The 22,034-nt window shown below is 42.5% G+C and overlaps 1 protein-coding gene across 6 annotated transcripts; it reads right to left on the minus strand.

The window, feature by feature from the left end:
* Positions 1 to 3,623: 3,623 nt before the first annotated feature.
* On the minus strand, positions 3,624 to 21,821 carry CHST10 (carbohydrate sulfotransferase 10). 6 transcript variants are annotated; one of them, XM_054162892.1, is made up of 7 exons: positions 21,483 to 21,821; positions 17,750 to 17,927; positions 15,889 to 16,023; positions 12,982 to 13,037; positions 10,006 to 10,240; positions 7,407 to 7,512; positions 3,624 to 5,595 (listed from the first exon to the last, which is right to left on the minus strand). In XM_054162892.1, the coding sequence occupies exons 2-7, from the start codon at positions 17,784 to 17,786 to the stop codon at positions 5,058 to 5,060; spliced, it is 1,107 nt and encodes a 368-aa protein (XP_054018867.1). In that variant the 5' UTR covers positions 17,787 to 17,927; positions 21,483 to 21,821; the 3' UTR covers positions 3,624 to 5,057. The 6 variants fall into 6 exon arrangements, with proteins under 6 accessions (XP_054018867.1, XP_054018866.1, XP_054018865.1 ...); XM_054162891.1 differs by having other exon boundaries at positions 3,624 to 5,562; positions 12,940 to 13,037; XM_054162890.1 differs by having other exon boundaries at positions 12,940 to 13,037.
* Positions 21,822 to 22,034: the final 213 nt, after the last annotated feature.

Raw genomic sequence — 22,034 nt, forward strand, 5'->3', positions numbered from 1 at the left:
TGCAGGCTTTGCTGCTAATAGGATCATTTCCTTCTAAAGCCTTCCCCACTGCAGCAGCCCAGAAATATGCACAGCTAACTTAGGCTGAAAGGGAATCTTCCACCACCCACAAGCCTTCTTCTACAAAGAAACTGCATCAGCCTCTGCAGATGGCATGTAACAAGCAATTAGCAAAGACAACTCTTCAAGGCCCAACTGCTGGGTCAAGTTTCTTTTACACCCTCACATTAAAAATAAACACATTAAATTTACACCTCCTTCCAGATTCCTTCACATTGCTGTAATAATAAGATGGGGGGTTAGTATAATCATGATAAGGCCATTAAGCAGAAAGATAATTCACCCTCTGTCAATTAAGAGATATCAGATACAGCCAGGATACACTGAGGAGACATCCTTTTTCATCTGAGAAAATAAGCTTAAGAAATCCCTATATAATCACTCTTTTCTCAGCAAACTGTCTGGAGCACAGATAAGATCAAAGGTGGCTTTCACAGCCAACCAAGTTATTAACACCTCAAGGAAAAGCAACGTTACACAAAAGCCAGGGCTCTCTGACGACTTCCTTGATCTGAGGACAGAGAAGCTGCAGCAGGAGGGGGCTGTTACCCTGAGTACAAATACGGCAGCACCTTAGCCCAAATAGGAAAACAATATGCTTATCTGTCAAAACCTGTGTATTTTCAGGCCAGTTTTGCATTGCTACTTCTTTTAGGGATCAGTTTCCAAAATAAAAAATTGCATATATATTTTAACTACAGAAAAAACATCTTCATGGCAAGCGATCAGAAAATATGGAAGTTATATTGCGCTGTGTGCCGGAGTTAAAACGGGGGGGAAAAAAGAGTGATAAGCATTGCCCTTAAAGTTGCTTCACAAGCAAGGTAGTTCTGGATCCATTTTCACCACAAAGAAGAAAAAAAGCCCAACCCCAACACCTCAAAAACACTCCAGTCAACCGCTCTCTACAAGTGTCTTTGATTTTTATCACAGTATCACAGTATAACTAAGGTTGGAAGAGACCCCAAGGATCATCAAGTCCAACCTGTCCCAACAGACCTCACAACTAGACCATGGCACCAAGTGCCACGTCCAATCTCCCCTTGAACACCTCCAGGGACGGTGACTCCACCACCTCCCTGGGCAGCACATTCCAATGATGAACGACTCGCTCAGTGAAGAACTTTTTCCTCACCTCGAGTCTAAACCTCCCCTGGCACAGCTTGAGACTGTATCCCCCTATAGGGAACATGAATATCTTCATAAGGCTGCTGGAACACATTTTAATTCACGACTTTTGTCTTTGTTAGCTGAGATCAAAGGTTGGACTTGGAGCACTAGGGGAAGGGAGTCCATGAGAAATGTGAAGCTCCACAATGAACAGAAGCAGTACAACTCAGTTTCCTGTCTGTGCTTTAGAATACATAGAATAAACCAGGTTGGAAGAGACCTTCAAGATCATCGCGTCCAACCCATCAACCAATCCAACACCACCCAAACAACTAACCCACGGCACCAAGCACCCCATCAAGTCTCCTCCTGAAAACCTCCAGTGATGGCGACTCCACCACCTCCCCAGGCAGCCCATTCCAATGGGCAATCACTCTTTCTGTATAGAACTTTTTCCTAACATCTAGCCTGAACCTCCCCTGGCACAGCCTGAGACTGTGTCCTCTTGTTCTGGTACTGGCTGCCTGGGAGAAGAGACCAACATCCGTCTGTCTACAACCTCCCTTCAGGTAGTTGTAGAGAGTAATAAGGTCACCCCTGAGTCTCCTCTTCTCCAGGCTAAGCAACCCCAGCTCCCTCAGCCTCTCCTCACAGGGCTGTGTTCCAAACCCCTCACCAACTTTGTTGCTCTTCTCTGGACTCGTTCCAGCAAGTCAACCTCCTTCCTAAACTGAGGGGCCCAGAACTGGACACAATACTCGAGGTGCGGCCTAACCAGTGCAGTGTACAGGGGCAGAATGACCTCCCTGCTCCTGCTGGCCACACTGTTCCTGATGCAGGCCAGGATGCCATTGGCCCTCTTAGCTGCCTGGGCACACTGCAGGCTCTAATATATAGCATGGACTCTCTGATGTACAAAGAACATTTCCTCTCCTGTTTTCAAGATTACTGCAACTCACTATCCCTAAGAGCTCTACTTTCATCTGTAAAATGTGATTAAAATGGGCCAGAGGATTCAAAAGCTGCTGAGGAGAGACAATAAAAATACAGAGATGCACTAAGTAAGAATCTGAGTTTTTCTGAAGCTGTAACCAGGAGAGAAAAAAAAAAGTAACAATCTGGGTCAGCAGTTCCCTAAACATGACATAAATATCACCTGCAATTTGAAAGCGCATGCAAATGACATCTAAACAACCAAATGACCTTCATGCGTGCCACTGGGACAAAATTTGTAAATGCCTTGTACAGAGAACAATTAAGCTAAAACACAAGCATGTCATTAATGGTAACAAGCAGGGCAAAAGCCTCCTCCCTGACACCGTATGCTCTGGCCACCTTACGTGCACCAGACCAATAAGGAGAACCCTACCATACCTCATCAAGGGCTTTCATGTTACCCGAGTTCCTGCAAGAGCTGTGACAAAACTGTGCCACCATTACTTCAGCCACATGACCAAACAACCCAGTACTTCTAGGGAGAAACTATAGCTCAGGAGGGTATTATTGAAAGGAGAAACTATGTGTTTGAACTAAAGAAGAAGTAACAAACTTTCTGTTTCAGCCTGAAAAACCCGAGTGTTGCTGGGAGAGCAGTACACACACACACCTCTCTGTCAGTCCGTAGCTCGCTGTCCACACTTGTTGTCAGATGCCAGTGAGAACTCAATACAGAGAAGGCTATTAGAAAAAATATTGTATAGAAACCCAAAAATATTTATGTAGCACTTTCCACCTGGCCATTTTAAAGCAACTACCACATTAAATAATTTACCAAGAAAAATAAAACCACACATTGCCGTCGCATGTGATCAGTAGCTTATGCTTTCAGAAGAAAACACTTCTACTTTGTCTTTATTAGAATTAAACTTTAAGGCCTGAATTCACTATACACTATTCACACTGTTACATTTTAAATCGGCAGAGAGGTAATCAATCAGCTCATTAGCTCCAAAATGCATTTAACAGTACATTTTGCTAAGTGTCCGTATTAAGAAAATGACAGAAAACCTGGAACTGTTAACATCGCTTTATCATTGGTTAAGAACTAACAAGTTAGGGCACTGTAATTGTGGTTTAAAGAAGAAATAAAATTGAGAAAAGCCCCCACCTTCCAGCTTTGTCACCCTGGACTATTAATGACATCCAGTTAACAATTCTCCCTTATTTCAATTTAATCTGTTGAGATCTTTCATTTCCAGCTACAACAGAGTTCCTTTTTGTGGGTAGCAGCACATGTCAGCTTGGCACAGCTTTTCTTTTTCACAAGGGCAAGATGCTTCCTTGTGTTGATACACAAAGCAACCAAAAGCTGTGGCTGAAGAGCACATTCCATAGCACTGGCCATTATTAGTATTTCTAGTCAGCAACATGAAGCTGATCTGTAAATTAATGTTTTGGGGTTAATATTTTAAAAAATACAGTTCACATGCTCGCTGTGACAGAGGAACTCCTGTGTGTCAGATACAGGATCTCTCACCCCCATGGCCTGTGGGATGAAGTGGCAGCTCGCTGATTTTTATTGCTGGTGAACTCAAACAAGAGACTGTTCTTTATGAGACACGATGCAAGCACAGGTAAATATAACGGCTCCATCCTTTCCGGTTTCTGTTCATTTGGCTTTGGGTTTTTGTGGGGGCTTTTGTTCTTTGTTTTTTTTTAATGCATAAAAGGGGTACACAGATTTCAGTGACATTCAAACTCCTGTCATGTAGGCAAACTCACCCCATTGGTTAACATAAATGTCAGGCATTTTTGAGTCGGGACATCACAGCAGTGAATCGCTAGCAAAATCAGGGATTGATTATGTCTCCTTTCGCAGTAGGGAGATGAATTTTCAGAGGGGGGTAAATTTTTGTTCTCTAAGGTACTGAACACTGAGCAAGTCTGGATATAAAGAAAAAGGCAAAACTGTTAAACCAAGTAACTCTAGCAGCTCTTATCTATGATATCCTGCCTTTGAGGCTTCTTTATTACTCTTAACGGTTGGAAGATAAACCCAGTTAAATTAAGTGAGAGCATCTTGTGATGTGTTGCATGTGCTCCTGCAAACAGAATTAATACTTTATTTTACACAAATTTTCCTTAAAGCTTCCATAGCAGTTTCATTTTTCTTCTATGCTTCATTGCATCTAGTGTTCTCAGATAACTTACACAGCCAGGAGCAAAATAAAATATTGAAAATCAAAAGAAGAATTATGAGGCTCAAGAGATCAGCAGTAAGTATAGTAAGCACTTGACAAAACTATAAAGACAACTGGGCTCTGGAACCAGTCCCTTTTTTAACACCTCTGAAGTTCCCTAATTTAGGTTCATTTTGTGACAGACAAGAATGGAATTAGATTGGCATTGCCATTATTGTAACAGCCACGTGACAGAACCTGGATGATTTTGTCAAGCACTTCATAAATTTTTAGTTCTGTATTGGCCTCTCATTTTCAAAGCTCATGGGAGACTACATGCCTCTCATGAGCGTGAATCATCAAGTTCACCCACAAGTCAAGAGCTAACCTACAGCGGAATCGTCATCTTTATAAATAGTTCACAACATTTAACAATTGTCATTCTCTCTGGGAGAAGAAGAGGAAGATCATAGCCCATTGGTTCTTTTTTTTCCTGGAGGAAAGAGGGCAGAAGTGGAATTCTGTGTTTCAGATAACAGAGACTTCATTCCTAACAGATGGCAATGTCACATATTGAAAGTGTGATCAGTAAACAACAACTGTAAGCCCCTACTTGTTCGTATGACAAACATTTCACTGAAAAATGGAGCAACATCAAAAAGCTAGAAAACAAACGGTCATTCTCAGCTCTGTCAGCGCTGCAGCCGCTCTTTGTGCGGTTCTAAGGGATTCATGAGACACTGCCTCAGAGCTTACCCCAAGTGTCAGTCAGTTAAGCAAGAAATCTGGCTCCCGATAACCAAAGAGTTTAAAATCGCCCTCGAACCGCGCGTAGAGGCGCCTTATGTCTCTCTTGCTGATCCCTGAAAAATACCACTCCACTTTTGTTCTGTTGTACACCGTAATGCCTGGCGGGATCGTGGGGTACGACACCAGGTGGTCTATGCCGGCCGCTTTCAAGATAAATGGAGCATCATCCTCCAGGGTTTCATGATGTCCAATCACGCTGTAGGTGATTTCGCAGGGGGCGCAGAGTTCCACGTACGTCACCCAATGAATGATGTGGTCGCCAAACTGAACGTCCAGCCACCGGTGATTAGGGTCACCCAGGTAGCGCACAAAGTCTTCGAACTGCAGCCCTTTGGTCTCTGTGCGATTCTTTCGGTATTTACGAATGATGCCGGGAGCAATTTCATGCCGGTACCAAGGTTCAAACCGAGGATTGTGCACGAACTTGTCTTTGAATGCAGAAATAAGTCTTTCAAATGGGTCTCTAACAATAAAAAACTTGAAGTATAAATTCAGTCTAAAGAGAGGAGGGCAAAAAAAAATAATTAAAAACCCCAAATAATTAAGGAAAGGATTTAACAGTCTTTAAAGCACGTTTAGCAGTGACTTGCAAACTGTACATACACTGTTAAGGGCTGGAAGGGACCTTGAAAGATTGAGTCCAACCCCCCCTGCCAGAGAAGGATCACCTAGAGTAGGTCACACAGGAACACAGACACAACGATATGAATCTTACACCATAGTCTATCAGTATTATAATCAATAAGACTAGAAATACTGTTTCTGTCTTTTTGCTAACATTTTTTTGTATGCAATTCAAAGTGAAAATCGTGAGTCTTAGTTTTCACATTCTTCAAACCCAAGGAGCTTACTTTTTCCAAGTCCCTATAAACAGGAGACAAAAGATGCTGAAAAAACGCTGAAAGCTCTGAGTCAAAGATATTTTTAATGCCGTGCGATTAAGCTCAAGGAGCAAAATACACACAGACATAGAAAAAGTGGCTTGGTGCATCTAAATAAATAAAGGGCTGCATTTTTTCACTGGCAGGTAGTTAGACAAATCACTGCTTAAGTTAAAAAAAGTAATTTTGGTATTTTATTTGATGTTTTGTTGTGCTGTCAATAATAGCCATTATTTTCATGAGAAATGGTTTTCAACAGAATTTTACACTTTGTTACAATACCACCGAGCTGTAATATTCTGTAGTCTGAGGTAACCTGTTGGAGGAGTAAACCGAAAACCAAGTTTATTTCAGTAAATAGCTTAGAAAGGACATTTAAAGCCCATTTCTCACTGAAATAGGTGGATGGCATCTCTCCAGCCTCAACATTCACTTCAATCAGTCCTCAAGTTCTCCTGACTTACTCATAGCCAGGCAGGCCTAGAGGTCAGCAAACCAGATCAACAGATCCACGCCATGCCCCTCGCCACACCTAAACTCTTTGATATTTTGTTTCACAATTCCCAACCAAACCCTTGTTATGCATCTCCAGCACAACTTCTGCCACAGGCTGACTGCAACAACCCAAACTGTGATGACACTCAACTTCAAATACTCCAGCTATGGCTCATTCCCTAGGTGAACAGTTGTTCTGAGCTTTGCCCAGAGCTAACACCCCACATATAAGGGGCTGACTCTTCATAATGGCTTAATACCCATAAAAACTATGCAAGCACAAGCTTAGAAAAGTGCCTGCTGTCATTTTATGTCCTGTTCTCTCCCTGCTGCTACTCCCTAACAGGGATTATATATAGCATAGGCTCTAGTAGAGGTGAGAGAAGAGAGTCAAAACTCTAGCTAATGTAATTTAGAACGCTCTGCTATGAATGCTATGAACAGCAATTTTTATGGTCTGAGAACACCCAGAAGCATCCAAAGAGGAAGATAGTGTTTAGCTTCTCAGGCTGAGAAGCACTAATATTTTAAATCTATCCCGTTCAATCCCAGTAAGTAAAACTGCCTTCAAAGACTTAAGTGTACAGTACAGATTTACTGTACAAGGCATCAGGGTGGACCTTCCAACTAAACCTTCCCTTCTGAAGGCAAATTATGTAACGACTAGGTATGCAACAAATTACAGAAACCCTATCCAGAGGGAGCTGGTTGGCTCACCTAACTGTATCACCAATTACACTGGTGCTCTCCTCCAAAGCCAGCAGGGAGGTAGTCACATCTGCGAGGATAACAGAACAGTGCCATAAAACAAGTGGTGGAGCAGATACCCCACTGTCCTGAATTCCAGAGGTAGGCTTCAATGGTACTCTTTACTGTCCATAATACCACTGACTCCAAACCCCTCCCACACTCCCGGGAAGCCACCTCTTACCGTTTTTTAATCTCAGAGTCAGTGAAGGAGGACAAGCGTGGAAGGCCATTCTTCTCATGATCATGTACGATATTTTCTGGGATCTCTTCTATGGAAGAAAATGCTCCTAGACAAATCAAAAAGAGAGAGCAAGTGAATCTTTCAAGAGGGGAAAAAAAGTGAGCACAAACAAGCATGTATGCCTCTGGCTGACAGCTTTTTATCTTTCTCTTATTTTTAGCATTTACAGTTACTATATTTAAAAACTGTTAAAATTATGAGAGATTCTGATTGTGAAGCTGAAAACTGGTAAAATTCTTTAGGGTATGTGACATCAAGGTTCAGAACCAAATGGCCTCAAAACTCTCCTAAAAGCACATTATGCAAACTTCATCAGTAGTTATGTCTAAGCCCCTATGTAGTTCCCCACCTCAGTGTCCTCATTCTCTTTCCCTCTGCCTACACATGGAAATAGAAGAAGACTTTGAGGATTAACCCCAAAGAAGGAAACGGCTTTTTGGCTGAGTTTCTACTACCAACAAAAAATCGATGCTGTGGGTTGCTTTTGGAACTGCTTCAACACAGAAGTACTTTGCTGACAAGGTCCATGAAGTTCTTTTAACGGCTATACTGCACTGAAACAAAAATTCCAACCATACAGTACTACACAGAATAAAAAGCACTAAAATTAGCAACAGAAAGCCTCCAGGTATTAATTTCTGCAAGCACATAAGCTGACAAGAAAAATAATGTCACTAAATTCTGATGCATATATTTTAAGATCCTGATCCTGGAAGTTTTTATGACCTTCAGAAATATCTCATGTGGGTCCCTTTGGCTTTAGACATAAGCCTTCACCCAGCAGTATCATTTCAGAGTACCAACCTGCAACAAGAACGGGGGGTGGGGTGGGGTGTACAAAACAAGATCTTTAGGTTTTCACCTATGGCCTTCCATGTTCTGAAATTGCAGTGAATAATGCACACTGCTCAGTTTCCCTGATTTCTAATTTTTTGGGTGGTAGTGGTGGTTGCATTGTAATTGTTTTCTAATTATGATGTGTGGTAGTCTAGGTGAACATTGTATGGTCAAGGTCAGACTACACAGCTTTAGAAACAGAAACCTTGCATTCATCCACAACAGATGCAGTAAAAGCAGGAGCAGTTAGTTTCCCCCTAGCGCCACAGCTGCCTTTCTCCATCCTGAAACTCCAAATACCACTTTGGATATAACCCCCTCAAGTATCAGTCCTGCCTGAGGAAACTATCCAAAGAGAAAGTTAGGTCAACTGCAAGTGGCAGTCTTCAGCGTTCACATGGAAACAATTTTTTATTGTCATCCAACACGCTAGAACGAGGAAGTTCAAAGGGACATGCTCCCTGCTGGTAAGACATGAGCTATCCTCCACTTAAGAGTAAATACATCCTTGCCTGTCCTCAGCTGCTCTTTGCATGTTATCTCGGTTACATGCTGATAGGAGCAGGTACTTCCACCGTGCTCAGTGAGTTTCATACGTAGTACCTTCTTGGAGCATGGCTTTCATAGGTATTTAATGCACATGCCCATATCTATGTGTGTACGTGTTTTTGCTGGATTTTTGGCTCCCATCCCTATACCGCCACTGAAGCTTTTAAAGATGTACTCCTTGCAACAAAAGTTTTGCTGGGGGACATAGTTCCTTTGTCAATTTATGGCTGTTTCCTTCTGGGTGTGCAAACTCGTTAACACGAGGTAAAGAAAATACAAATGCAGAGCTAGTTGTTGACAGGGGGCTTCTAACAAGAAAGCTGGCTTTACAATGTTCAGGTTATGCCCACATCTTGGTGAGATATGACACCTGCAACCTCAACTGACTTGACTATGTGTAATAAATTCACAGCCTGGGCACAGAAACAGGCAGGAGGAACGCATGTTAAACAAAGGTGTGTTATGTTAAATAAAATCTTACTAAGTTTATGAGTTAAAGTAGCAGCACAGTAGAAAACCTTGAGGAAACTACTTATTTTTATTGGCATACCAGGCTACTAGATGAGTATGGCAGCCTACATAGACAGGCAGTGTTCACCCTGCAGATCGTTCTGAAAACACACGAGTCCCTTTACTCCTTCTTTTACAGTCTTTTAACCAATCTGCTGCCTGAAGCACCTCAGAATTTTCCTAACGCCTATGAAGATTTCAATAGCACAGACCAGCAGCAGCTGCTGAGTTTCAACTAGCTTTCTTCATGGCTAAAACCCCCTACTTAAAAGTCAGTGGCCTCAAGTCAGAAATTTTGTATTATTGATTCTTAGGGCATTGTGATACCTTGTAGTTTACTTGTTGCAAACACTGTTAGTGCCACCCCTTCCAGGAGAACAAATCTACCTACCACACTTACTCTTCCATGATTCAAAACGCTTTTGAGCCAAGTAATAAGAATCTTTATTTTCACAGAAAGAACAGGTATATTTGCTTTAAAAGAGATGTTTTGAAAGGACTAGAAGCAATTGGGAAGAATCAGAGGCTGAAATTAATTATCAGTGTGCAGAAAAGAGAAAGAATCCATTTTTGTGTTGTCCCAGTTGGGATCATTAGTGTTCCTTCCTCAAAGAAACCCACACACCCAGAGCAGAGTAGATACCATTTAAAACAATCAAGACTTTTTTCCACTGAGTGTTGCCCACTTTTGGAGTCTGGCAAAACAGGATCTTGTGCTTGTCACACACAAATATGCGGTCCAAGACGAATTTGGAGACTGAAGTGTGAGAGAGATTTTTCAGTGCAGTGTCTCTGCAGACATTCCTGAGAAGCTCAAGTCTTTCCATATGAACCAGGGGCTGGCGGATCAGACTTCCAGAAAAAGCTTTTCCAGTTGGCTTTATGAAATGCAGAGAGGAAAGGGAAAAAAAAAAAGAAGCAAACACAAGTGCGAGAATTTAGTTTTCAGATCAAATTCTAACGTATAGAAATCCCCAAACTGTGCATCCTAGCAACTCCCAGATTCACAATTTAAATGTTGCTATGTATTAATAGAGTAGCACACAACTTCCTTCCGGAGCTGCTGCTGTATACATTGCTCTGAATCTTAAGTCATTTGGTAGCAGACAGTAGCAAGAACCTTTCCATACAACAATTTAAGTCCACCATAGAGGAGCAGAGTCTTACATGTGTGGATAAAACATGCCTTGACCAAATATTGAAACTACCACAAAACTTGAACAACCATAAGGAAACTTCTGAGGGGCTGGGTATAGGAATTTCAACTGAAATTAAGCTTTCATTTCTGAGAAGACAGGGCTTAGGCACGCTGACCCATCTGGATAGAAAACAAGAAATTACAATAGAAGTTCTGCATTGTTTTCGAGCACCTGTAGGCATTCAGTGTTTCCATTTATCCATCATGCCACAAAATGAAATGGACAAAAACTGTGTGAATTTTTGTCCGTTTCAGTGCATACTGTGGCAAACAAGAGTTGTAGGCAGAATTCCTTGCCCTAAAAATTAACTATTTGATATGTCTTCTTTTTCTGAGAGGAGGACAGGAACCAAAACCACCTCTGTCTCATGATTAGTGTGGAGAGAGGAGAAAGGAGCTTGTGTGATTAACAGGTGACAGGAAACTGTAAATATCTATTGACGTATCTTTCCCTTCCACTAATAGATTTACAGGGTTGGCAATCCCTAATACCAATACATACTATGGGATGTAATGACTGAGAGCAGCCCTTTAGAAAAGGACTTCAGGGTACTGATGAATGAAAAATTGAATATGAAGCAGCAGTGTGCAGTGCAGCGAGAAAGCTAACCATATCCTAGCGGGCATAAAAAAGAAGCATAGCCACCAGGTCATGGGAGGTGATATTTCCTCTCTACTCTGCCCTGTTGAGATTCCACCTGGAGTACTGCATCCAGTTCAGGAGGCCTCAGCACAGGAAAGATATAAAGCTACTGGAACCGGTCCAGATAAAAGCCATGGAAATGTTCATGCCCCCAGAGTATCTGTCATATGAAGAAAAGCTGAAAGAGTTTGGTTTGTTTAGTCTGGAGAGGAGAAGGCTCCAGGAAGATCTTATTGCAGCCTTTCAATGCTTACAAAGAACTTACAAGGCACACACAGAGAGTTTTTACCAGGGCCTGTAGCAACAGGACAAGGGTTAATGGTTTTAAAGTGAAAGATGGTAGATCTAGATTACCTATTAGGAAAACTTTTTGTCCTGTGAGGGTGGTGAGACGCTGGAAGAGGTTGCCCAGAGAAGCTGTGGATGTCCTCTCATTGAAGGTGTTCAGGTCAGGTTGGATGGGGGGTCTTTGAGCAACCTGATCTAATGAAAGATGTCCCTGTCCATGTCAGAGGGGTTGAACAAGGTATCTTCAAAGGTCCCTTCCAACCCACCCATTTGGTGATCCTATGATTATAGGCACAGCGTCCATACTAGACATGAAAAAGGAATGATTTTCATTTTGTGGCAGTCTTCCATAAGGAAAAAAAAATAACAACTCATTCTGCTTTTTCTGTTTGTTACTTTTGTCCAATATCCTCTGGTCAGAATGCAATTTGAACAGCCTGACAGGTTGTTTATCTGTCAAAACAATTCCTTTTGCATGCAATCAGGATTAATATTATTGCTTTGCATTTCATGCTGTCAGGAAGTCAGAGGGAATAGTTTTTGATCCAGAAACCTTATTATTCTCTTCCATACAAGTAAAGGAAGGTATTAAAATTCACTACACAGATCTGCCAGCCTTTCACTGAACAAAGTGTTGCTCCCAAGTATTTTGAGGATAACTTATATTTCAGAGTTTTTACACACAAAACTATAAAGTGTTATGTTTATACAAGAAGCTCCCTTCCATATTGCACCACAAAAATACTTTAAATATAGGATGACTTATGGAAGCAATGGAAAAAAAAATAATTTGCCTTAGCCCCACTGTGCAACTAGCTTCAAAGTTACATTTGCATAGACAATTTTCAGAACTTCCTTGTAAATCAGCAAGTACCACATCTGTTCTGCTTTATTGGTGAAAGCACAGAACTATGCATCTAAAGGATCAACTGCTATTGAATACTATTGTGTTCATATTCTACTTTGGAAAACATTCTGAGATGTGAAGCACAGAGAGCACGAAACATGAAAAAGAAAAGGAGACCTGATAAAAAGAATCTGAGAGATTGGACAGAGAAATAAAAGAACAGACAATACACAGGCTTGCCCTCAAGAACCACAACCCTGATGACTATGGCAAGGAAGAATACAAGCAATCCAAAATTGGGTCATTAGATAAAAAAGGCCAGCAAAAATGCCTGTCCTGACTTGCTAAAGAAGTATTGTAATGATTTTCTCCTAGAAATGGAAACACATTAAGTTGAATCATTCAGATGAAACAAGACAGCAGGTTACCATAACAAACTAGCTTTGTGAAGCTAAAATGAATTCTGCTGGCTCTATCTAAATAGAACAGTCTGAATAAATAATGCCTGTCTAGCAATTCCTTTTAATAACAGGAAGCCCTTTCTTAATCTCTTCCCTCCCCCCTCTTTAATACACATAACCCTTATCTCAATAGTATGTACCTGAAAACCTTCAGGCCAATGTTTTTCCTCTGGCACATGTACCTCCTCCACTTTTGTCACAGCTGTCAGTATCAATGGCTCTTGCTTGGCACCATAGCCTAAAGAAGAGAGATAAGAGCATTATAGAAGGTGGAGGGAAGGCAACTATTTCTGCTTTACAACTAACACAATGAAACATCACTTTCTGTATTAGGCTTACAAAACATTAGGATTTGTTTTCAACAGGGAAGGTGCTAGACAAGACATGAGACAGGCTATGAATATTTCAAAGGATATACTCTATGGGAATTCTGGGTGCAATTTCAGTTGAGTTTTATTACAGAAACACATCCATTATCTTTTATTTTGGTCTTTTTTAAACAAACTGTGCAAAAAGACAGGAAAATCACAAATCCAAATGTCACAACTGGTAGATAATTGAATGTACCTAATAGGGACTTGACGGTAAGAGATTTTCATTTTCCAATAACCTTCCCAAAGCATGTCCAAACAAAAAACTCAATCTATCAGGTTTCTCCCTCCCCTCAAGATAGCTTTCTTCTGTAAATTCTTGGTCATTACCAGTGTCATTAAGAGCCACCTTTTATTGCTTTGGTGCTCTGAGTAAACATCTCTAATGAGCTATGGATGTACACTGGAACACAGGAAGTTCCAGCCCAACATAAGGAAAGACTTCTTGACTGTAAGGGTGAAGAAACACTGCAACAGGCTGCCCAGAGAGATTGTGGAGTCTCTTCTCTAGAGACTTTCAAGACCTATCTGAATACATTCCTGTGGGACCTGCCCTAGGTGACCCTGATTTGGACTCAGTCTTCAGAGGTCCCTTCTATCCTGTACCATTCTATGACTCTATTTCTGGACAGATGCCCTTCCTTAAAGACCGCCACAAGAACAAACTCAGCTGATATTCTTTCTTTTTTAATGACTTTAAGGCAGCTAATAGTTAGAGACCAAACTCAAGTATGCAAGGGAAGAACCCTTTACATCTTTTGCGATTGGTGTGCTACCAGAAAACTGTTATTTTTAACACAAGGCTGTAGCTTTACTTTCCATGCTCCAGAAAGATGGAAAATAATTTGAAGCAGCTTTCCCTAACCACAAAGCAGAAAGAATATGATTTCTCCCTGAAAATCTATTTCCATCTACATTGGACTGCTTTTCCCTTCATGCAGCTTCTTGAAGGAATATTCTGTTTTCAGCTGCATCTGTAGTGGCTCACCGTTTGATGGTCAAGAAAATGTGCAAACTGCCTGTGCCTCTTTTTCTCTACAAGGCTCTGCCTACACTGGATTTTAACCAAGAGCACGCATGGAAGAGCAAAGTAAAACTGAAAACAGTGTAAGCATGCGAATTATCAGACACAGCACATGTTGTGCACAGACTTACTCCACAGTATCCTTTTGTAAAATCAAAATCATCTGATTCACTGAAAGAGCAGTCAAAATACCTTTCATTGTAACTACCTAGAAGCACACCTGCAGGTGCTACTAGATCATGGACAGAAGCTCGCTCCTTATTAAGAAGTTCCTATTGCTCACTTACCCAAGACATCAGCAGAAGGCTTAAACAAGAGAACATTGATTCATTAAGCAAATGTTGGTTTTGTTCTAGCTGCTAAGTAGATACATCCAAATAAGCAAAATTTCTGATTTTATCCTCCTGATAAAATCTGACTGAAAGAATCTTTCAAAGAACAGCTGAGCTGGGAAACAAGAGTAGGTCAGAAGGAAATACTTCACAACTGGTGGTGGAGTCACCATCACTGGAGGTGTTTAAGAGGAGACTGGATGAGGCACTTGGTGCCATGGTTTAGTTGATTAGATAGTGTTGGATGATAGGTTGCACTCGATGGTCTCAAAGGTCCTTTCCAACCTGGTTAATTCTATTCGATTCTATTCTACTCTACTCTATTCTATTCTATTGTAAGACCAGCTTATTTGCAGATGTACTGAGTCCTTAATAGTCATGAGGTCTTGGGTGACAGGTTGGACTTGATGATCCTTGAGGTCTTTTCCAACCTTATTGATTCTACGATTTTTTTCCAAACCAGCTAGGACCAAGGAAAACTAAATTACCCCACTGGTCTCCTCTATAAGACCTGTTTAATAAACCTCCACCCAGAGGTATGCAATTTGAAAAGGAACATCTAATATAGTTATTCACTATCAAGGGACTGAAACAAATGGCACTAGTAGTATCAGTGCTTCAAAAGTCACACAAGCAGAAGATGCAGAAATACGGATTTCTTAAGTCTAAGTCATGTCATCACCTTCACCCTAAACTCTCTGTAGGATGGCTTTGTAACAGTAGCTCCTCAGCAGACAGAAAACTGTAACATACTGCGTGGTGTCATTAAATGGCTTGAATTCCTCATCATCTTAATACCATCTGGACTACTTAAGCTAAGCAAAAGCCCGTAAGCTGTTTGTCTGTCAAACAGCAGAGGATAAAACGGAATGCAAGAAGCAGAGCAGAGGTGGCTAGCCTAAGCACATTGAAAATGAAATTAAACTTTCCACACATTTTACATAATACCGCAGTCACAGGACAAGCAGTCACAAAGGGACAGAAACTAGTATCACTCTCTTAATTTCTTGTCAGTCTCCTTTGTCTCTAAACAGGTAACTCTTCTGTTGTTTTGCACAAGACTTCTAGTAGATCCAGATACTGAAACTGAGTTAATTTGAGAAAGCAGACCTCACAAGACAGTACTGCCATGTCATCCCCTCTGTTCTTAACTGCCAGAAAACAAGATGTTAGCTTTGCAGTTGTCTACCAAGGAAAGCAGAAACTGAGTATCAGCACCGTCACCTCTAGAAAATTAGTTATTCTGTTCTCAGTCCTACTGAAGATGTGGTAACCTGCCAAAAACTACTTTGCACAAAAAGTGTATTTGTGTGAAGCATTATTAATTTCCTGTTTCACATCAAATATTGAAGTTGAACTTACCATCCGGGTCTTTAAAAGTCAATGTGATAAACTTGCTAGCAACCATGAACATGAATATCACCCAAAAGCATGCAGCTAGCAGCAGCCACTGGTGGTGCATGTTGTCAGACTTGAGCCATATAAAGTTGTTGCTTCCTGTTTGAAAGAGGAAAGACTGACATGTTAACTATTCTTGTTCTAGTTTATCAAATACTTTCCATAACCAAATGGACAAAACTCTAATATGCATGTGTGCCATTAGCACAGCAGTAGATTTCACTTGTTAGTTTTTGTCCTTTTGGCTAGGTTTTTAACCAAGGTTAAAGCTGAGGCAACATAACTTGCTGGCTACTACCAAAGGAAGGCTCCACTCCTTCACCTCCATGCACACAGTCCCATACCCCTCCTTGTGATCCCAACAGCACTGTCTGACAGCTCAGGGACACAGACCAGCAAAACCTTCTTTTAAAGTTCAGTTCATTTTTTTATGTAACTTTAAAAGAAAGCTCATTGTAGGAAAGGAGTGAGAATGAAAAAAGCTCTGCTCTCAGTACTAACTAATCAGCAGATCAACCAAGCTGTAACATTAACAATATTCTTAGCTGTCCCGAGTCAGCTCCTAACATGTGACATCAACTTCTCCTCTGCCCAGACTACATGAATGGCTGGAAGCTACTAAGCCAGAGCACTAAATGCACACACACACAAATATTCAAATATATTAATGTCTTTTTCTACTCTTGTCACTTTTATTGCTAGTCAAGTATCAAACATAGCTTCTGGAAGTCTTTTTCCATTTCCACTGTGGTAAGTACTACCCACAGGGATAGTAAAAAGAGTTCTCATGCAGCAGCGCCTACCACCTGTCGCTACTGCCCTGGAGGTAAGCCTCAGATAGTACTTCCCCAGGAGTGCAGGAGGGGTTATCCAAACAGTTGAGACTGCAGACAGGTACTGACTGAATCCAAGTAAAGTGAGGATGAGGATATGGCACAGTATTACAAACACAGAGCGTTTGCCCTATTCTGCAGTCTACATATTTGCTGTAATCCTAAAAAATAAAATAAATAAATTACAGTTAAAAGTTAAGATGCAATTCAAGAAAACCAATTACAATACAAAAAAAAAGACTTACATCCTCAGCCACTAAAAGAAATGTAAAATTTTAAGCTACATCTTTTGCTCAGTTTCCAACTCTGGGAATCACTGGTTCTGACACTGAGTATCTGTGAAAGTTCCACTGCAAAATTTAAGCTTCTGTAACTTCAAAAAAGAACAACAAAAAACTAAGAGCAAACATTGCTGCCTGCCTACCCAAACCTGAGACTCCTCAGACTTGAATATCCTGCAAAAATAGAGCACCATTGTCTCAGCTGTTATTGGAGACACAAGACACTTGAAGGCTTGCACTCAGGTGCTGGAAAGTTCAAATATAAGCGAAGGCTTCCTTTTGAGGATATATACAATGCCAACTTCAGAACACTTAACCAAAGAGGGTCTACACAAAAATCTCAAACAGTAAGATCTTCTCAAAATTCCTGTGAAGTTTGGGCTTGTACCCTCAACAAGAACAAAAAAAATGAAAGCATCCATGTAACCAGCAATAGGATGAAATTCAGCCCCAAAGTAACCACACGCAACTTCAATTAGAGTCACATCTGTGTGGTTTATGATCACTCTTTCTATACAGCTACTTGAGTGAATTGCCAGAGAGTAAAAGAGATGCCCTCTTTCCCAGCAAAGATTTTAAAATCATGCTACTTAGTATTTCTAAGCAAACTTCGTATTACATGTTCCAGTCATACACCAGCATTCCACCTTCTTCATTTCCACAATGCTTAAATAAGTGAGCCTGGGTTAGATGCCGTTTCAGTATGCCCACCTGCAACACCAGTTCTGCTGCTAGAAATGCTGATCATTTTTCCAGGTAAGCTTTTCCCTTCCAGCACATCAAATGTTTCCAGGAAGGGTTCTCACTGTATCTGACAGAAGCAAAATATCTTTGAGGTAAGTCAAAGACCTCTGCAGGCAGGCAAACAGTTCAAAACAGATTTAGGACCCTAAGGATGTACACGAAATGGGTGAGAGGAGGAAAAGCACAGAATACCTCAAGTCTAAAAAGAAAAATAAAAAAATAATGCTATCTGGGATGTCAATGTTCAGGCCTATTTTTATTTTCTCAGTGCAATATTTTTCATTTTGGTTTCTAAGAGATCTTTTTTCTTTCCTTAAGATTTCGTTTTTAAGTACCTCTCCTAAAACCACTGTATTTAGGTAAAAAGAGGCATCAACTGTCATTTGGACAGTTACAGGTGCTGCAATCTCCATGAACACAATGCTTGCCACCTCCCTTTTTCTGCTGCAATCCCCTAGCTGCCAACTGAACATGCAATGTCTGAGACATCTTATTCCTCAACATTGAAGACTGCTGGCCAGGATGGACAAATAATACAGCATGAATTCCAGAGCACTGAGCTCTTTCCAAGCAGTTCAAAAGTTATTCTCATCCTGCCACTCAACTAATGCACAACTTGCCCTAAGATTCATGCTGAAAACCACCAGGCAAAGGCCCTCGTTTTTCAGCCTGCCATAACATCTCCCATTTAGAATACTGAAATTTATCACCTTTGATTTCAGACATCACAATAATTTGGAATTTTTTTTCCAACTCTTACAGGTGAGAGAAATGCAAAATAGATGTCAGGACACAAAACGCAGCAATGATATTTTTACTTTTTGGGTGGCTTTGCTAAAACCAGGAGGACCATCCAATAGTCAAAATACATTCAAACCTGTCTTCAAGGCAGAAGAGTAACAAAAACTTGCAGGGAACTCTCTGCAGGAGGAAAACCTCTCTAACCATCAACTGCAGGTTTCTCAGGCATACAATGAATGGTCTGGGATAGACTTTTCTGTTTAACCCGGTAGAAATGGCCTCCAACACGCACAGCATCCCTGCTAGTCTGCCCACTTTTATACTGGTAATAGATTCACACCACTTAGTAAGGATTATAGATCTGCATCCCCTTATGTAATTTATGTATTGGATTGCTAAGAAGCTGTGTTAAATTACATGGGAAAGCAGTTTCCATGTGCTCCAAGCTGAAAAGCAGTTAGCACACACAGGACCCTGCTGGCACATCCTGTATGCTAGAGATAGGAGAAAAACATTTCAGCCAAAGATACCTACAAGCAGCACACTACTTACCTCAAGGACTGGACTCCAAGACCAGAAAGCAGACAGCATTGCAGTCACATCCTTAATAATTACCCCTACTACCCTCCAGTGCATTAAAGCCAAAGGGGAAATACTAAGCAGTTTTACCTACTCCTGTTTTATAAGCACAGCAAATCTGCAGACATACTTTTCAATACACCAGTCTCATCAGAGGATCTGTCATAATGTAATTGCCACAGCTGGCACTGTCAACTGACTTCTACCATCCTAAACAAAACTACATCTGTATCAGCACCTCAGAATCACTATGGTTGGAAAAGATGTTTACTATCATCAAGTCCAACCATTATCTAACTCTACAGGACTGTTCAAAATTATATGCAGGTGTAACTCAAACATACTCACTTAAATCCAACGGAGAGCGATGTTTTTAAAACAACATGTTTACATCATTTCTCTTTCTCTAGCTTCTCTAATACTCTGATCATTTTCACACAGGGTAATTGCACTTCTTACATCTCATATCTCCAATCTTACTACATTTCTGTTGCCTCTCCTGTTACATATTTTCTAGTGAAGACATACTATCTTCCATTTTTTTTCTCTTTAGTAGTGTCCTTCAGCTGCCAAATGTGTCTTTTCCTTGTCTAAAACATTTTTTTCTTTAGAAGAAAAAAAAACTACAAACTGTTGAAGGTTTAATCTGTTTTCTTACAATAATATACAGAGGGATTTTTCAGGTTAATCCTTCTTCTTATTGCAATTTTACACTTTTTGGAAGCACAAGATCCTCAAAACCCCTTTCTCCACCCATTCCTCTGTACTTCCTGCGCTACTTCCCCAAAGCCAATCTGTCAACTAATCCTTGTATCAGCCAGATACCACTTTTGCGTGAGAATAGAATAGAATAAACCAGGTTGGAAGAGACCTTCGAGATCATCATGTCCAACCTATCATCCAACATCACCTAATCAACTAAACCATGGAACCAAGCATCCTGTCAAGCCTCACCCTGAACACCCCCAGTGACGGCGACCCCACCACCTCCCCAGGCAGCCCATTCCAGTGGGCAATCACTCTCTCTGTGTAAAACTTCCTCCTAACCTCCAGCCTAAACCTCCCCTGACACAGCCTGAGACTGTGCCCTCTTGTTCTGGTATTGGTGTGAGGTAACAACAGGACTGCAAACACATGAACAAACATGAACCAAAGATGCCACATGAACAAAATGTGGCATACTTGACCCCTGGCCAGCAAATAACCCGCTACCTGGAAAAAAACCACTGGTACTCTGAAGAAGACCACTGTTTTCATGTGAATTATGGGACAAAGCATGGAAGATTAAAACAGTGCACAGCCTCTGCTCTGCAGCTTATGCTACTTGGATAAGGGCTCCTTGGCAGGTAAGTCCTTGCATGCATTGTGAATGACAGCAGCACGCTGGTAGCCTTGAACAACCAACTGCTTGCCCATCAGCACATGAATAATGTTTTAATTTGAAACGGAACAGGTAATGAAGGCCAAACAACAGCCAGTTGGGATATCTAATGCATTTCCATCAAGGACTCCTTTGTGTTATCTTGAAGTTGGGATACGGACAATTTATTGTGCTTATTAAAAAAATAATAATAAAAGCCTATCCCCTATCCCACTTTCCTTTGGTAAGTTGTGTGGTGCTACCAAATAAGGTACATTATAACAGGCATTTCTGAAAGGTGGTTCTTTCCTACGGCTTTCCTCCACCCTGACGGCATGGACAGACCTACCCGCTCTGCTCTTCCAGCCACCACTGGAGAGCGGGATCCTCCCCGAGCACGCACAATTCACCTGTCAGCGGGAAGAAAACGAACGACCGGAGCTAGTCGCTGTAACTGCTGCCTAACCCACCTTAGCCCGGGGCAGGCTCAGGCTGTGCCAGCTCCGCAGCCCCCAGACCAGACGCGGGACCCCGCCTCCCTACCCAGCACGCCCATGCCCTGTACGGCAGGCACCAGCTCCATCCCCACAGGGTTACTCCCAAGCTTTTCACAGCTCGAAACGGCAGCGGCTTCCCTATTCCCAGCATCGGAGGCCACATTCACTACCCAAGGAGGGCGGGGGAGGGGGGAAAGGGAGGGTGTCTTGGCCATGAAGAGGGGACACGGCCATGGTCTGAGCAGCTGGCGGTAAGCTGAGGCAAAGTCTACCCCCATCCCACAAGCCCGGCTCCGAGCGCACGGATCTGGGCTGAACAAACATAAAACTTCTCCCGTTCCGGAGGGGGATGCAGGGCGGGCTTCCCCTCACCCTCGGCAGGTACTGACAACGGACGCCCGCAACGCCCGTTGGCTTCCTCGGCCGACCGGCCTCTCGGCCGCCGGGCCTTCCCCGCCGGTCCCTGCCAAGGCCCCACTCCGGGGTACCGGGCCTCCCCGCCAGCGCCCCCTTCCCGGCTTACCGGCCCTCCAGCGCTGCTCCCGCCAAGGACCCACTTCACGCGGCTGCGCGGCGGGCCCGCTCCGGCGGCCCCAGCTGCTCGTGCTGCATCCCCCTCCGCCCGGCTGCGGGCGGCAGCAGTAACGGCGGCGCTTCCCCACCCCCGCTCAGTCCCTGCTGCTGCCGCTACCATCATCGCTCGGCCCTGCCGCCGTCACCTCCATTTCCTCCCACCGCAGGCAGGCCTCGGCTGCGCCGCCAGCCCCGCCGCTAAGAAAGAGAGGAAGGTGAAGGCCGCCACGGAGACGAACCGAGGAGACGCAGAGCTCAGCCCTACCGCCCGGAGGCGGGAGGGAGGGCTGCTCTCCGTGCCCCGCCTCGCCTCGGCGTGGAGGGCGGTGCTGAGTCTGGTCGCTGTCGGCCCGTGTCTCGTCGCCCAGTCCCGCCGCAAGTGTCAACGCCTGTTGTCCCCCGGTGTCTTCCATTTTCCACATGGTAGCTGGTGCTTCTCGGCTTCTCGGCACCCAGCGCTAGCACCCGTCTGGACTCACGTGTATGCTCCTGTATACACGTG

The sequence above is a fragment of the Dryobates pubescens genome, chromosome 7 (assembly GCF_014839835.1).
Source record: "Dryobates pubescens isolate bDryPub1 chromosome 7, bDryPub1.pri, whole genome shotgun sequence".
NCBI classification, from domain to species: Eukaryota; Metazoa; Chordata; class Aves; order Piciformes; family Picidae; genus Dryobates; species Dryobates pubescens.

Bases quoted from the DNA above. Each gene is read 5' to 3' on its own strand.
- CHST10 (XM_054162890.1), bottom strand. From the start codon at position 17,786: ATGATCAGCATTTCTAGCAGCAGAACTGGTGTTGCAG. The intron at 10,241-12,939 runs GTACATACTATT...CATTTCATAAAG, and splicing joins ATTGGCCTGAAGGTTTTCAG to CCAACTGGAAAAGCTTTTTC. The intron at 5,596-7,406 runs GTAAGAGGTGGC...TCCTCTCTTTAG, and splicing joins GACTCTGAGATTAAAAAACG to ACTGAATTTATACTTCAAGT.